The sequence below is a fragment of the Ornithorhynchus anatinus genome, chromosome X5 (assembly GCF_004115215.2).
Source record: "Ornithorhynchus anatinus isolate Pmale09 chromosome X5, mOrnAna1.pri.v4, whole genome shotgun sequence".
NCBI lineage: Eukaryota > Metazoa > Chordata > Mammalia > Monotremata > Ornithorhynchidae > Ornithorhynchus > Ornithorhynchus anatinus.
The window spans coordinates 63,184,348-63,198,824 of record NC_041753.1 but is presented as its reverse complement, the minus strand read 5'-3'; the positions used below and the strand labels follow the sequence as shown (position 1 = coordinate 63,198,824).

The 14,477-nt window shown below is 42.1% G+C and overlaps 1 protein-coding gene across 4 annotated transcripts in view; it reads left to right on the top strand.

Moving 5' to 3' along the window:
* LOC100080691 (guanine nucleotide-binding protein G(q) subunit alpha) overlaps nt 1-14,477 on the top strand; it is a 318,304-nt gene that overhangs the window by 99,460 nt on the left and 204,367 nt on the right. For all 4 annotated transcript variants that reach the window (XR_003756001.1, XM_029055447.1, XM_029055446.1 and 1 more), the window contains exon 3: nt 10,955-11,139. Coding sequence is in view for 3 of the 4 variants with exons in the window: in XM_029055447.1 (XP_028911280.1) it covers nt 10,955-11,139 (185 nt within the window). In the remaining variant the exon portion in view is untranslated. The remainder of the gene's footprint in view (nt 1-10,954; nt 11,140-14,477) is intronic.

Genomic DNA, 14,477 nt, shown 5'->3' with positions numbered 1-14,477 from the left:
TGGCCTTCAAGAATTACATTGAAGGTGAAAGAAATACTTTGTAACACTAATGTTTGCTACATCCTAAGGTAATTACTTGGCCATGTGTTGCAATGCCCAATTTATTTTTCCTCCTTAATAATGTTGGTATTTGTTAAGCGCTTACTATGTGCCGAGCACTGTTCTAAGCGCTGGGGTAGACATAGGGGAATCAGGTTGTCCCACGTGGGGCTCACAGTCTTAATCCCCATTTTACAGATGAGGGAACTGAGGCACAGAGAAGTTAAGTGACTTGCCCACAGTCACACAGCCGACAAGTGGCAGAGCTGGGATTCGAACTCATGAGCCCTGACTCCAAAGCCCATGCTCTTTCCACTGAGCCACACTGCTTCTCTGCAGCTCCTTCTAATGCAGTTCTTTCTGTCAGCCATATATCATTGTCATCTCATCATTATCAGTATTTATTGAGTGCTTACTGTGTGCAGAGCACTATGGCACTTGGGGCAGGGGGGATATAAAAAAGAAATATAACTGATGATTACATTTGAAGAGCTTCGTGTCTAAGGGAGAATTCGTGCTGATATAACCAGTCAAGTAATCAATAACATTTATTCAACACCTGCTGTGAGCAAAGTAGTGTATTCCGTGCTTGGGAGAGTGTAACCATAGTAAGAGACATGGCCCCTGCCCTCAAGGAGCTTACAGTCTAATGAGGAAGAGAGACACAAATTATTTATAAATAGTGGGATCAGAAGAAAGAATCACACTGTGGGTGCTGAGAGCTCAAGTGCTGTAGGATAAATAGATACATACATGCAAATTCATTTCATTGAAATAGATATAGTGCCCAGGATGGTCATGGGATTTATGTGGCCTAGGGTGGTGGCGCTTGGTAGGGGAAGTCCTCCTGAAGGAAATGGAATTTCAGGAAGTCTTTGAAGAGGTGGAGCTGTGCTCTAGTGGATTGAATAATAATAATAATGATAGTAACTATAATAATGGTCATATTTCTTAAGTGCTTACTATGTGCCAAGCCCTGTAGATGTGGGCAATCTCAACTATGGGAGGGAGAGTAAAGCAGGGGCATATCCATTCCACTCCAAGCTTGGGCAGTGGCTAGCCAGTGGAAGGCAATCTGCTACAAGTCAAAACTCACCTGTGCTGGGCAGCAGCATCATGGGAGAAAATCGAGGGTGGAGATTCAGGTTTATTGCGCAGAAGGGGCAATGGTAAACCGCTTCCATATTTTTACCAAGAAAACTCTATAGATTCACTACCAGAACGACTGCAGATGGAGGTGGGGTTTTCTGGGAGAGATGTGTCCATGGTGTTGCCATGGGTCAGACACGACTCGACAGCATAAGACAACAACAACAACAACAACAAGATATGGACTAGGTAGGTCAGACATAGCCCCTGTCCCTGATGGGACTCACAGTCTAAGTAGAAGGGAGAACAGGGGAAATGGGGGAAACCGAGATGGGGAAACTGAGACACAGATTTTCAAGGGAAGGGAGTTCTAGGAAGGAGGTAAGTCATGGGCAAGGGGTCAGGCAACCAATCAATCATATTTGTTGAGAACTTACGGTGTGCAGAGCGTTGTACTAAGCACTTGGGAGAGTACAATATTAGAGTTGGTAGACATGTTCCCTGCCCACAGTGAGCTCACATTCTAAGTGTAAGAAGTACAGTCAGAGATTCATTCATTCATTCAATAGTATTTACTGAGCGCTTACTATGTGCAGAGCACTGTACTAAGCGCTTGGAATGAACAAGTCGGCAACAGATAGAGACAGTCCTTGCCGTTTGACGGGTTTACGGTCTAATCAGGGGAGACGGACAGACAAGAACAATGGCAATAAATAGAGTCAAGGGGAAGAACATCTCGTAAAAACAATGGCAACTAAATAGAATCGAGGCGATGTACATTTCATTAACAAAATAAATAAGGTAATGAAAATATATACAGTTGAGCAGATGAGTACAGTGCTGAGGGGATGGGAAGGTAGAGGGGGAGGAGCAGAGGGAAATGGGGGGAAAAGAGTGTTAAGCTGCGGAGAGGTGAAGGGGGTGCAGTGAGAATGAGACACAGTGAGAAGGTCAGTTTGGGAGGAATGAAGAGTGCAGACAAGATGCAATAGTTGAAGAGAACTGATATTCGTTGTGGGCAGGGGTACTCTCCCAAGCTCTCAATACAGTGCTCAGCACACAGTGAGCACTCAATAAATATGATTGATCGATTGTTATGTGAGAGGAAGAGAGCTGGTAGAATACCTTGAAGCCAGTGGTCAGGAGTTTCTTCTTGATGCAAAGGCAAACGGGAAACCATTGTTGTTTTTTGAGGAGTGGAGGGCTGTGTGTGTTGAGTGGTGTTTTGGAGAGGATCCAGGTGGCAAAGTGGTGTATAAACTAGAGAGGAACGAGGCTGGAGGTAGGCAGTCTAGTGAGAAAGCTGATTACAGGAGCTTAGTTGTGACTATGACGAGCGCCTGAACCAGGGTGGTGGCCAGATGGAAGGAAATGGAGATGAAGGGGTGTGTTTGAGTGTGCAAGTTGAAAGGCAGCAAAGAGTTGAGGATCATTACTATTGTGGATTTTGGGGAAAAGGGAAGATGATAGTGGTGGTGTTGACTGTGATGGGAAAGTTAGCTGGAGTGGATTTGGGAGGGAAGATGAGGTCAGTTTTAGACATGTTGATTTTATGGTGCTTGGAAGGACGTCCCCATGGAGATGTTCTGGAGGCAAGAGGCAATGGGAGATTGCAGAGAAGGTGAGAGGTCAGGGCTGGAGTGTTAGATTGGCGAGTAGCCCATAGAGGAAGTGGTATGAGTCAATAGGCTCTTCGAGCAAGTGAGTATATAGGGGGAATCACAACAGAGCCTTGTGGGATGTCAGCTGAATTCCAGAACTTCATCAAGTAATGGAATAATAGTGCTAAAGAACATATGTTGTAAACTCAAATATTCATTCATTCATTCCGTCCTATTTATTGAGTGCTTATTGTGTGCTAAGCACGGTACTGAATGTTAGAGTACAGTATATCAATAAACAGACACATTCCCTGCCCACAAGCTTACGGCCTAGAGGGGGAATAGCTGTGATGCTGAGATTGAGCTGAAGGCCTGAAGGAGAGAAGGCCAAATTCAGGGGTTTGGCAAAGACTCAGATTACCTTCCCCATGTTGTGTGTTTGAAAGATATCGGATAACTGGATGACAAAAGAACATGTCTTTGCAAACAAGGTGCATTTCTTTTTATATAAATCAAATAGATGCATTTTATTTTACTAAGGGGTCTTGAAAATTCTTTAAAGACTAATCTTCCCTTCAGTAAGTCAGAATTTTGTGCCTTTTACTCCCCTGTGCTTTGAAAGATTAGACACAACAGGATTCATAAAGCTTCCCCTCATGGGACGCTCTGCTTTCTTTCAATTCAGGGATAAAGCATGGTGGAAGTCTCTTATTAAACTTTTTCATGTGAGCCTGGAAAACAAAATTGGCTATTTATGAATAGCGAACAGCTGCTTTTAATTCTGTGTTAAATAATTTTTCATACTAATCATGGTTAGATTGTTAAAATGTCCAGTTCCGACTCTGAATGAATTGTATAGTTCTACGGAAATTAGAAACGGACACAAGGCTCCCTCCTTCCACACTTTGAGAGAATACTAAAATTTGCCTCCAGGATAGAAAACACTTCTAAGCAGATACCAGGAAACTGGCTTTGTTGCTAGCTAAGTGCTTTCAATCCATCGATCTTTCCTGTTGGGTGTGTTAAAAATGCTTGTTCCAACTGATGTTTCACACGCTCAAACTGAATTCATTAAAAAACCCAAAAAACATATTTATGCCCAGCCATATGTGGTAGCCTGTTGACTTAGAGATATTCTTTAATTTTTTTTAGTGATATTTGTTAAACGCCTACTATGTTCCAGACACCGTACTAAGTGCTGGGATAGATACAAGCTAATCAGGTTGGACACAGTTCCTGTCTCGCATAGGGCTAATAGTCTTAATCCCCATAAGCGCTTAGTACAGTGCTCTGCACATAGTAAGCGCTCAATAAATACTATTGAATGAATTTTACAGATGAGGTAACTGAACCACAGAGAAGTTAAGTGTCTTGCCCAAGGTCACGCAGCAGACAAGTGGTGGAGCCGGGATTGGAACCCAGGTCCTTCTGACTCCCAGGCCCGTCACTGTTTCATCAGTGATCTGACAGAATGTTCTTTAAATTCACAGATGATGACATGAAGTTGAGAGACATAGCTAACATGCTAAAATTCTAAGTAATTTGTAACTTCGGAAAAGTGGTTAGAAAACAGATGAATGCAACATTGCCTACACCCTCTCACCCCCAAATTCTATCATTATTATCCACTGTGACCTCTGTCCCCTGGATGCACTCAGTCGGTCAATCATATTTATTGAGCACTTACTGTTTGCAAAGCATTGTCCTAAGCATTTGAGAGAATACAGTATAGCGATAGACACATTCCCTGCCCACACCGAGCTTACAGTCTGGCTATCCAGGCCACCTCATCTTGGATTCCCTAGCAACCTTCCCATTCCTTGATGCTTAAGTCCAAGCCCTCAACCCTGTCCTCTCTGTCAAATTCAACTCTGTTGCCCCACTGTGACTCTGTCCCGCCCTTACCGTCAACCAGCCCTGGATTACCCCCCATAGTCCACTTCCTCTGCTTCGACGCTTGTGCAACTGAGAGCTACTGGCAAAAATCCAGGCACAGAGCCAACCAACGCCACTTCAAAATCATTTTGACTTGCTATAATTTAATCCTTTCTTTTGCTTAGCATTACTTCTATTTCTCCCTCATTGACTTCCACACTTCCAGTCCCACCAATTATTCCAGACCTTTAAATCCCTCCTGAACCAACCCCCCGCCCCCTCCCTCCCTAATCCCTGTTGTTATTACCAACTACTTTATTGGTAAAATGGAAATTAGTAGTCTGGACCTTCCCAAACCTCCATCATTTTCCCACGGTTCTACTACCTCTTCCTTCTCCTTCTCCTCCTCTTTCCCAGCTGTCTTTCAGAAGGAGTTCTCCCACCTGCTCCCTAAATCTATCTGTGCCTTCTATCTGAGCCTCTGACCCCATCCCCATCACCCCTTGCTCCTTGCTCCTATGTTCTTCTCCTCTCTCATACTGAGCTCTTAAATGTCTTCCTTTCAGAGAGCTGCTTACACTTTGCCTTCAAACTCAAATCTCCCCCATACTAAAAAAAATGACAAAAAGACCCACCACCTCTGGATCCCCCAGTTTTGTCCAGTTATCTCCTCATCTCTCTCCTCCCTTTCCTGTCCAAACTCCTTGAATAAGTTGAAAAGCCTGCTGCCTTCACTTACTCTCTTTTTGATCCACCACAGTCACGTTTTTGTCTCATTTATTCCATTGAAACAGCATCTTGAAGGGTCACTGATGTCCTCCTCATAGCCAAGTCCAACAGACTCTACTTTGTTCTAATCCTTCTTGACCTCTGAACTCCCTTCGATCAATCAATCAATCAGTCAGTGGCACTTATTCAAAGTTTCCTAAGTGCAGAGCACCGTACTAAGCGGCTGGGAGAGTACAGCACATAGAGTTGGCAGACATGATCCCTGCCCTCAAGAAGCCTGCCATCTAATGGGTGAGACAAACATTACAATCAATTACAGAGAGGAAAAGTAACAGGGTATGAAGATGTGGGTATAAGTTCTGTAGAGGATGGGTGAGTATTAAAGTGCTTAGGGAGTATAGACCCAAGTGCTTAGGTGATGCAGAAGGGAGATGGGATAGGGTGGGTAAATGAGGGGTTAGTCGGTCCTGTTAACTACTCCCTCCTCTCTCTCCTCGAAATGTTATCAGATCGTGATTTTTGCCAGCATAGTACTCAGCTGGTTCTCCTCCTACCCCTTGCACTGCTTCCTCTCTGTTTTACTCCTTCTCTTTTTCAATGGAGACTAGTAATCATAATAATAATAATGGTACTTGTTAAGTGCTTACTATGTGCCAAGCACTGTTCTAAGTGCTGGGGTTGGTACAAGTTAAATGAGGTGGGACACAGGCCCTGTCCCACATGGGCTCACACTCTTATCCCCATTTTACAGATGAGGTAACTGAGGCCCAGAGAAGTGAAGTGACTTGCTCAAGGTCAGATAGCAGATAAGTGGTGGAGCCGGGATTAGAACCCTTGACCTTCTGACTCCGAGGCCTGAGCTTTATTCACTATGCCATGCTGCTTCTCCTATTATCTACCTCTCTAGCCTCAATCTCTCTCCCATTATTCAGTATTGCATTTCCTCCTGCCTCTGTGACACCTCCATTTGGATGGCCCACTGAAACCTCATGCTTAATATGTCTAAAACTGAACTTCTCATCATTCCTCACAAATCCTTCCCTACTCCTAACTTTCCCATATCTGTTAATAGCACCACCAGAAGCCTGCAACCTTAGTGTCATGCTTGACTCCTCACTGTCTTTCAGTTCACAATCAGTCAACTGCTAAATTCTTCTGGCTCCTCCTCCAAAACATTTCCCAGCTTCACTCCTTCAATCAATCAATAGTATTTATTGAGTACCTATTGTGGGAGAGCACTCTGCTAAGCACTGGGAGAGCATAATCGATCTAAATCAGTCGATGCCCTCAAAATCCACTCCATCCAAATAACTGCCACCTTGGTTCAAGCACTTTGTCCAGAAGTTACACTGTTGCATCAGCCTCTTCTCTTATCTCCCTGCCTCTAGCCTCTTCCCCCATTTCAGTCCGTATTTCAGGCTGCTGCCCACATCATCTTTCAGGGACATATATGATTCCACTCCCCAAAAACCTCCAGTAGCTGTCCATCTCTCTCTCTCTCTGTCAAAACAACCCCCCAATCACAAAATTCCCTAACATTGACTTTAAGGCTTTTTTTTTTTAGATTTTATATATCCACTCTATTCATTCTGTCTAAACTCATCTTCCAACTGTATTTGCCTTTCAGTTGTCCTGCCTCCCACCTGTTGGTCATGCTATTTCCCTGACCTGGAATTCCCTTGCCGAATCTGCAGACCATACCCCCCTCCATCTTCAAAGCCTTCCTAAACATGCCACCTCCTCCAGGAATCCTCCCCTGATCAATTCCCAACACTAAGGCATATCAATCTTACAGCTACCTTTAGCACTTATGCATTCATACCCATTCTTATTATTTATGTATGCATGTGCAGTTGTATATTCTGTTACTTTAATTCATTCTAATAATTCATCCTTGCGTATTCTCTCTACTACCCATTACCTACTCTCTACTACCTACTTCCTTGTTCTTCCTCCAAGTTACTATTACTTGTCATTAATTCATACATGTTTGGCTCCCCCTTAAGATTGCAAGCTCCTTGTGGGCAGAAAACATTGTCTTGCTTCTTTTGTATTTTCCCAAGCAATGTAGCTCTGTTATTAGAGAAACTTGCAAGATCCTGGGGTCCATCAAAAGGAACATAGAACGTTGGAACCACGAATAAATTATAATGGTATACTCAGCGCTAGAGGGAAACTTCCACGAATGGTCTGTTCAATATGGTCTCCACAACATAGGAGGGACTTAGAGTTCAGAAGATTAATAGTAGTTGGAAAATAGGACCTTTGAGAAGAGACTGAAGGAACTGGAATTGTCTCCTAAGAGAACAGGACTCTGATGGAAGGCTTAATGGTATTCAAGCACGTGACCAGTTGTTTTTCATCTCCCCTGAACAAAATTAAATGGGCTTAAACTGGAATGCAAAGAATTTAGGTTAGATATAAGTGAGAAATTACTGACACGGAAGTGAATATTAACAATAACTAGGGAAACTTTTTCTCTAGCAGAGGCTCAAAGTTAAGGAATTCTTTTTAGCTAGTCAGCTTCTCTGCCTTGTGACGGCTTTGATAAATTCCATTGTAACAGTTTTCATATAGTGGTATAAAACATCCTTTTCCGGAATTGCTCAGTTTCTGGTCACTCCTTGCCAGCTGTGCAAATGGTTTTTGAAAAACATTAACTCTGCAAAACTTCACTGGCTCAAAAAATATGCACTGCTCTGGTCCACACATATTAACGCTATCCCTACCTCTTTTAGCTAACCTCTTTCTACTGCTCCATGCATTACAAGGCGAAAGGAATCCATATATTTTCTTAGAGCAGATATAATGAGGAGTCCTTCAGAAGCACAGATTCTCTTAAAATATAAAGTGAAGGGGAATAGAAAAAGACACTGAGTATATTCAATTTATTTTAGGCCTGCTTCTCAACTTCCCATAGACCAATAGTGATTTCTTTTAGGCCCTGGAAAACGTGGACCAGTACTTAATTTCATGGCTGTTTTATTCCATTGTTTTTTTTCAAAGGACTTAAGGGGTGCTATGAGGCAATACTAGCGCTGATAATTTTGCAATTTAGAATGACACCATCAAGACTTTTTTCCTGTGGAAAGGAATGGATGACACAAGGGAAATGCAGACTTTAAGCTGAGTAATAGTGTAACCATCTATTTCATGAACTTTATTTCTAGTCTGTATCTTGGCTACTACCAAATACTGTGAAACTTTAAAGCCCTCTTCTTGGTAAGGGTACTCTGGGGTTACTTTAACAGATTTGGAAATCACACTTAGAAATAATAGTCACACTTTCCTTCTTAGCATTTTTTTAAACATATCCTTCAAATATTTTACAAGGTCAGAAGTGCCCATATTTAAAATGGAGGTGATACTATTCACATTACTCATTCACATGTTGTGAGGCTGAATGAATGCTTTGGCAGCCTCGGAGAAAAGATAAAAGAAAAATAAAGTCGAAATAGATTAAAGGGTTAGTCAAATACTGTGGGGAAGGAGGAGGAGGAGCTATGGCAGTAATGGTGGGAATGGTGACAGTCATGGCTGGGTGGGAATGAGGAGAGGGAGGAAGCCTGATGAGGGATCTGGCCCCTCCATTTTCCTCTTTCCTCTCTGTTTCACTCTTCTCCTGCCCCCAGACCCCCACTCCCCACCCCCACCCCCTCCACATTTTGTGGGAGGCGGCAGGACGGATGTTGACTGTTCCATTTCTAAACATCCTTGATGTATTAAAAGAGTAGATTTGCAGAGAAATGAGGTTAGTAGTCAGCCATAAATATACATTTTTAAACTTTCAGCAAAGGATTGCGCTTGTTGACCTTTGGTCACTGAGAAATAGCCTCTGGGAATTTGTGTGTAAATCCTGATACTTCTTTGACGTTTCGGGTGGAGGTTGTTAATGAAATTCAGCTATCTGAAAACCAAAAGTGAAATTAAGGCAGATGCTGAAGTCCAAGAATCCCCTCCCCCCATCATTTTTTTTCTGACTTTGGGGTAAGGGAATGACAAAAAGAACTCAGGTCATTCAGTTCTTGTTAGGTTCTTATGTTATTTTCCTTGCTATTCCTTATTCATTCTATAGCATCTCAATAGATGTTTTAACTTTTTGACATTGTTGAAGACAAAAACGTTTATTGTTTAATTCATTCAATCTGAAAGTAAATATTGAAAGTGAGAGAGATGACCCACAAAAGAGGTGTTAGAATTCAAAAACGTTGCCTCAATTTATTCAAGTTAAGCAGGATATGCCGCCTTTGTTTTTTCCTTCCCACTCACCAAAATCCACTACATCTTTCTGTAGTATTTGAGTGCTTATAGCATGCAGTGTGCTATCTTGAGACAGGAAGACTGTACTAGATGGCATATTAGGGATCTCTCTAGGTCTGTGATGGTCTAGGATTTCAAACCCAAGGAGTTTGGCTCCTTATCTGGCTCTCCTAAACGCTGCCTGAATTCCAGTCCTGCCCTCCCTCCATTGGAAGGGGTTTTTGGAATGCCAAGGAATCCCGAGTTCATTCATTCATTCATTCATTCAATCTTATTTATTGAGCGCTTACTGTGTGCAGAGCACTGTACTAAGCGCTTGGCACTGTTCTATGCACTTGGGACTATACTAAGCACTGGTGTATGCAGCTTCCCTCAGATACCTGGAGTGCTTAGACACGTTCAAGAGGGGACTATCTCCAGTCCCCTAGAGTCACAGGAAGTGTGTGACTTCTTGGAAGAGGAATAGGAAGATGTTGGAAATGGTGATCCTTGAAGAAAAAGGAAAAAAAAGTCAAAAGATGTCAGTTTTCCCAATCAAGGTATCAGTATAGGTGGGCAAAAGAGATAGGGAAAAAGAATCGGATAGGTCTTTGTAGCAAGTCTGTTAACCTCATTTTGCTTCTTTTGGGAAATTCATCTGATATTTCTACCCCAACAACAAGTACTTTACTTACCTACTTAGAAGCTGTTGTATCTGTGTGTTTCATCTGAAAGAAGGAAAAAAAAAATCCTTACTAGAGACTTTAGGGTATTGTTTTCCCATTCTCTCTCTGCAAACAACATTTGTCTTAAGTGAAGTGTCATTTCCAGAATCAAATTCTGGCTGAACTGTCTAGGAACTTCAAACAGCTTCCAGCAGCACTCTCAACACTCCTGGGGGAGGTGGGGGAGGTGAGAGGGGAGGAGATGGAGGGCACTAGAGTGCTACCTATTTTGGTTTTGTGACAGGTTAAGAATACTAATATCAGTGCATTTCATAAAACTGTAGATTATAACTCTTTAGACAGACAGGTCTGCTGTTGAAACTCTCTGCTGCCTTGGCTCCCAAAGGGACGGTGTTGTGAAAGTGTTTTTGTGTCCGCTTACTTTTTAATGGTTTGGAATATCTCCTCTACAGTTTGACCACTAATTAACTATTGTACCATTTCACCTGAATTGGACCATTCCATCCCTAGTGGATGGCTGCCACTCCACGATCAGATTCTGACAGATCAAAGACCTTGCCTAAAGCAGTTATTGAGGGCTACCGAGTCCTGCATCCCAATTGCATTTTGTAGTTCTCAAGGACTGCTGTGCTGTATGGTTTGCCTGAGTTCTGATGAGCTATCATTATTGCTTTTTTGTTTTGTTTTGTTTTACAGGAACAGGAGAAAGTGGCAAAAGCACATTCATCAAACAAATGAGGATCATCCATGGATCAGGCTATTCCGATGAAGATAAAAGGGGCTTCACAAAACTGGTGTATCAGAACATATTTACAGCCATGCAGGCCATGATCAGAGCCATGGATACACTCAAAATCCCATACAAGTTTGAACACAATAAGGTAAGCTTTACCTTTTATATGCACTGCTGCGAAAGGTCCATTTTCAGAATAAAAGTAGACCCTAGAAGAGTGGGAAATGCATAACTACTCGATGGACTTTTAGGGTAGAATTTCATCCCCCATTCCCCGACTCCGATGGAAGATATCCACTAGGCAGTCTGAGAGAGTAAATGTTGCCCCATAATCTTTAAAAAAAATACTTGGAAGAAATTGTAACATTATTGATGAGGATTCTATACCATCTGTGAAAGCCAAGATCAGATACATACATGTATTTAAGTGAGGGTTTTGGTATTGGACAAAATTAAAATATGAAAATAGAGGGGAGAATTACATATGTGGTTTAAATTCCACCTTGGGTGGGCATGTTATTCACCACAAAGCAAGTTTTACCAATTTGAAAGTTTAGCAAAACTGGAAAAAGCCAGCGCTTAATGATGTAATCTGAACTTATACCCTTGGTGTTCTGTGTAAAAAGTAAAGAAAACAGACAGCATAGGGTCATTAAGTCCAATTTTGTTCTGGATTTCTTGACTTCTGTTCAGTAGAATTACAGCTTCAACTTTATTTCAGAATAAGAACATATAACTGTACCTGAAGGTGGGGTGGGGTGTGCGTGTGTATGTGTGGGGGTGATCTCGTAAAGGATTGACACCTTTGAGAAATAATAAATACAGAGTTCGAACCTTTGAAAAAGACTCTAACCTTGCAAATATCTATATCAAATATCTATATGCAATTGAAAATATTCTGATTTTAAAATGTTGGTGGCATCCCTTTCCTCTTTTAACCACTAATGACCTAGTAGTAGTGCTCAACCAATTGGCAAGGGACCTGAAGAGATGTACCATTGTATTTTCATGAACAAACTGTAAAAGATTCTCTGTCACCAACCTGTACTCGCATAGATACAACCTCACCTTCAGCTGCGTCATCGTCAAACCAAAGGACCATTCTTCAATGATCTGGATGATTTAGGCCCAAAAGTTCAGTTTGGTCCCAATTTTCCCAGATAGTTAAGGAGTTGGATTGGAATCTATGGATAATTAAGACCAAAGTGTATCTGGGGGTCTCAAGCATCCAGATAATTGGTCGTTGTGTATAGGGAATGTGTCTCTTGTTGTATTGTATTCTCCCAAGTGCTTAGTAGAGTGCTCTGCACACAGTAAGCGCTCAATAAATACAATCGACTGACTGACGAGCAGGAATAGTAATAAATAATCATTGTGGTGTTTGTTAGGCACATATTCTGTGCTCAACAATGTGCTAAAGTGATGAAGTAGACGCAAGATAATCACGACAGACACAGTTCCCGTCCCACTTGGGGCTCGTAGTCTGGGGTTGGGGGAACAGGTGTCTCATCTCTGTTTTGCAGATGGGAAGGCTGGGGCACAGAGGGGTTGGTTGGCTTGCCCAAGGTCATGTAGCAGGCAGATAGGCAGGATTGGAAGCCAGGTCTATTGGTTCCCAGGTCCGTACTCTTTCCACTAGGCCATGCTGCTTACCAGGAATAATGCTAGATGGATTGGGTTTAACATTATGTTCAAATTTCTTCTTACCCTCAGAGCCATTTTTTCTTTTTAAAGATCCAACAAAATTTCCTTCCTGCCCTGGAATATAGTGCTGCTGGCAGTTTTAGCAGTCAAGTTTCTGTTCCATGGGATTCCTCTAGGTTTTAAACTCCTTGAGGGAAGGGATCGTGGCTACCAACTCTATTATGCTCTCCCAAGTGCTTAGTACAGTGCTGTGGACACAGTAAGTGCTCAGTAAATACCACTGACTGACTGACAGTACGAGGGTTACTTTTTTGTGGTATTTGTTCATTCATTCAATAGTATTTATTGAGCGCTTACTATGAGCAGAGCACTGTACTAAGCACTTGGAATGTACACTTCGGCAACAGATAGAGACAATCCCTGTTTAGCACTTACTATGTGTCAACCAATGTTCTAAGTGCTCAATTGGATTGAACCAACCTGCAAGAATGTTTTAGACCAAAGAGAGTTAGAGATATGCAAGTGCTAAGAAAAACCCATGTAGGGTTCCTCCTGAAGTCAGGAAGAACCTATTATGCACTTACTGAAATCAATTATGCTATATTATTGATAAATCTCATAAAAATGTGAAAAGATGAACATTTACTGGGGAAACAGTCAATATGCACATTCTAACAGCTATTTCAAACCTTCAACCAAAACACATGTGCAAGGTAAACTACAATTAAGGACTAAACATTTGTTAATGAAGGTGGCACCCTGCCATGACACACAATCACCAAATTCCATCTACCTCAGCTGCACATTGGTACCTGAAAGGCACTCAGCTCTCTCCTAAATCAGCCTTTATTTCCCTCTTCCTGTTTCTTTGAAATTACACTGTCTGGTTCTCTATGATCATGGCACCCACTCTGGGGAGCTTTCATAAACCCACTAGAACAAGGTTCTGGTCCTAAAATGCCTTTTCATATCATTAAGCTGTGAGGGAAGGAAAGGGAAAAACCTCAAAAAAAACTCCCCAAAACACCCAGCCTCCAGAGCAGTGAATTATCTGACTTCCTTAAATCTATTGCTGGTTTGTGCTACTCTGACTGCTCAAGAGAACTGGGCGGGTTTCATGAGCAGTGGAGCTCCACAGTAGCAGGAAGGGGGAACCTGAAATTGAAAAGCAAGGGTGGGGCTTTAATCTTGTAGTTTCTTAAATATCAAGGCAGTCGGGAAACACTTCTGGAGGCGATGGCATTTCCGGAGGTCGTGGGTTCTAATACCGACTCTGCCACTTGTCTGCTGTGTGACCTTAGGCAAGCCACTTCTCTTCTCTGGGCTTCAGCTCATCTGTAAAATGGAGATTGAGTCGGTGAGCACTACATGGGACAGGGACTGTGTCCAACCTGATTTGCTTGTATCTACCCCAGCGCTTAGTACAGTTCCCAGCACACAGTAAGCACTTAATGAATACCAAAATTATTATTATTATTATCTTTACTTTGTAGTTCAGCAGTGGTTAAGAACTCCTCTGAGGGGTTTCTCTGGTACTGTATTTTATTTTTCAGAATAATCTGGTCTTGACAAATTATAACAATGCTGGCATTAGCCGATAAAATCATCTATTGTTGAGTTGTTATTATAAACTTGATTTTTCCCTAATTTGAAGGGTGTGGACTTTCAAAAGTACAATGGGTTGGGTGGGGCAAAGGTGTAGGAAACAGGAACAGAGTGGCAATTTCTGAGTGTTTACAATGCAATCCCACACTACTGTGTTTACATTCCCTTCAAAATGGGAGAGAATTGACCTCTCATATTGTACAGTATTTTAAATTCTCAGATTAATCTGGTCTTCAC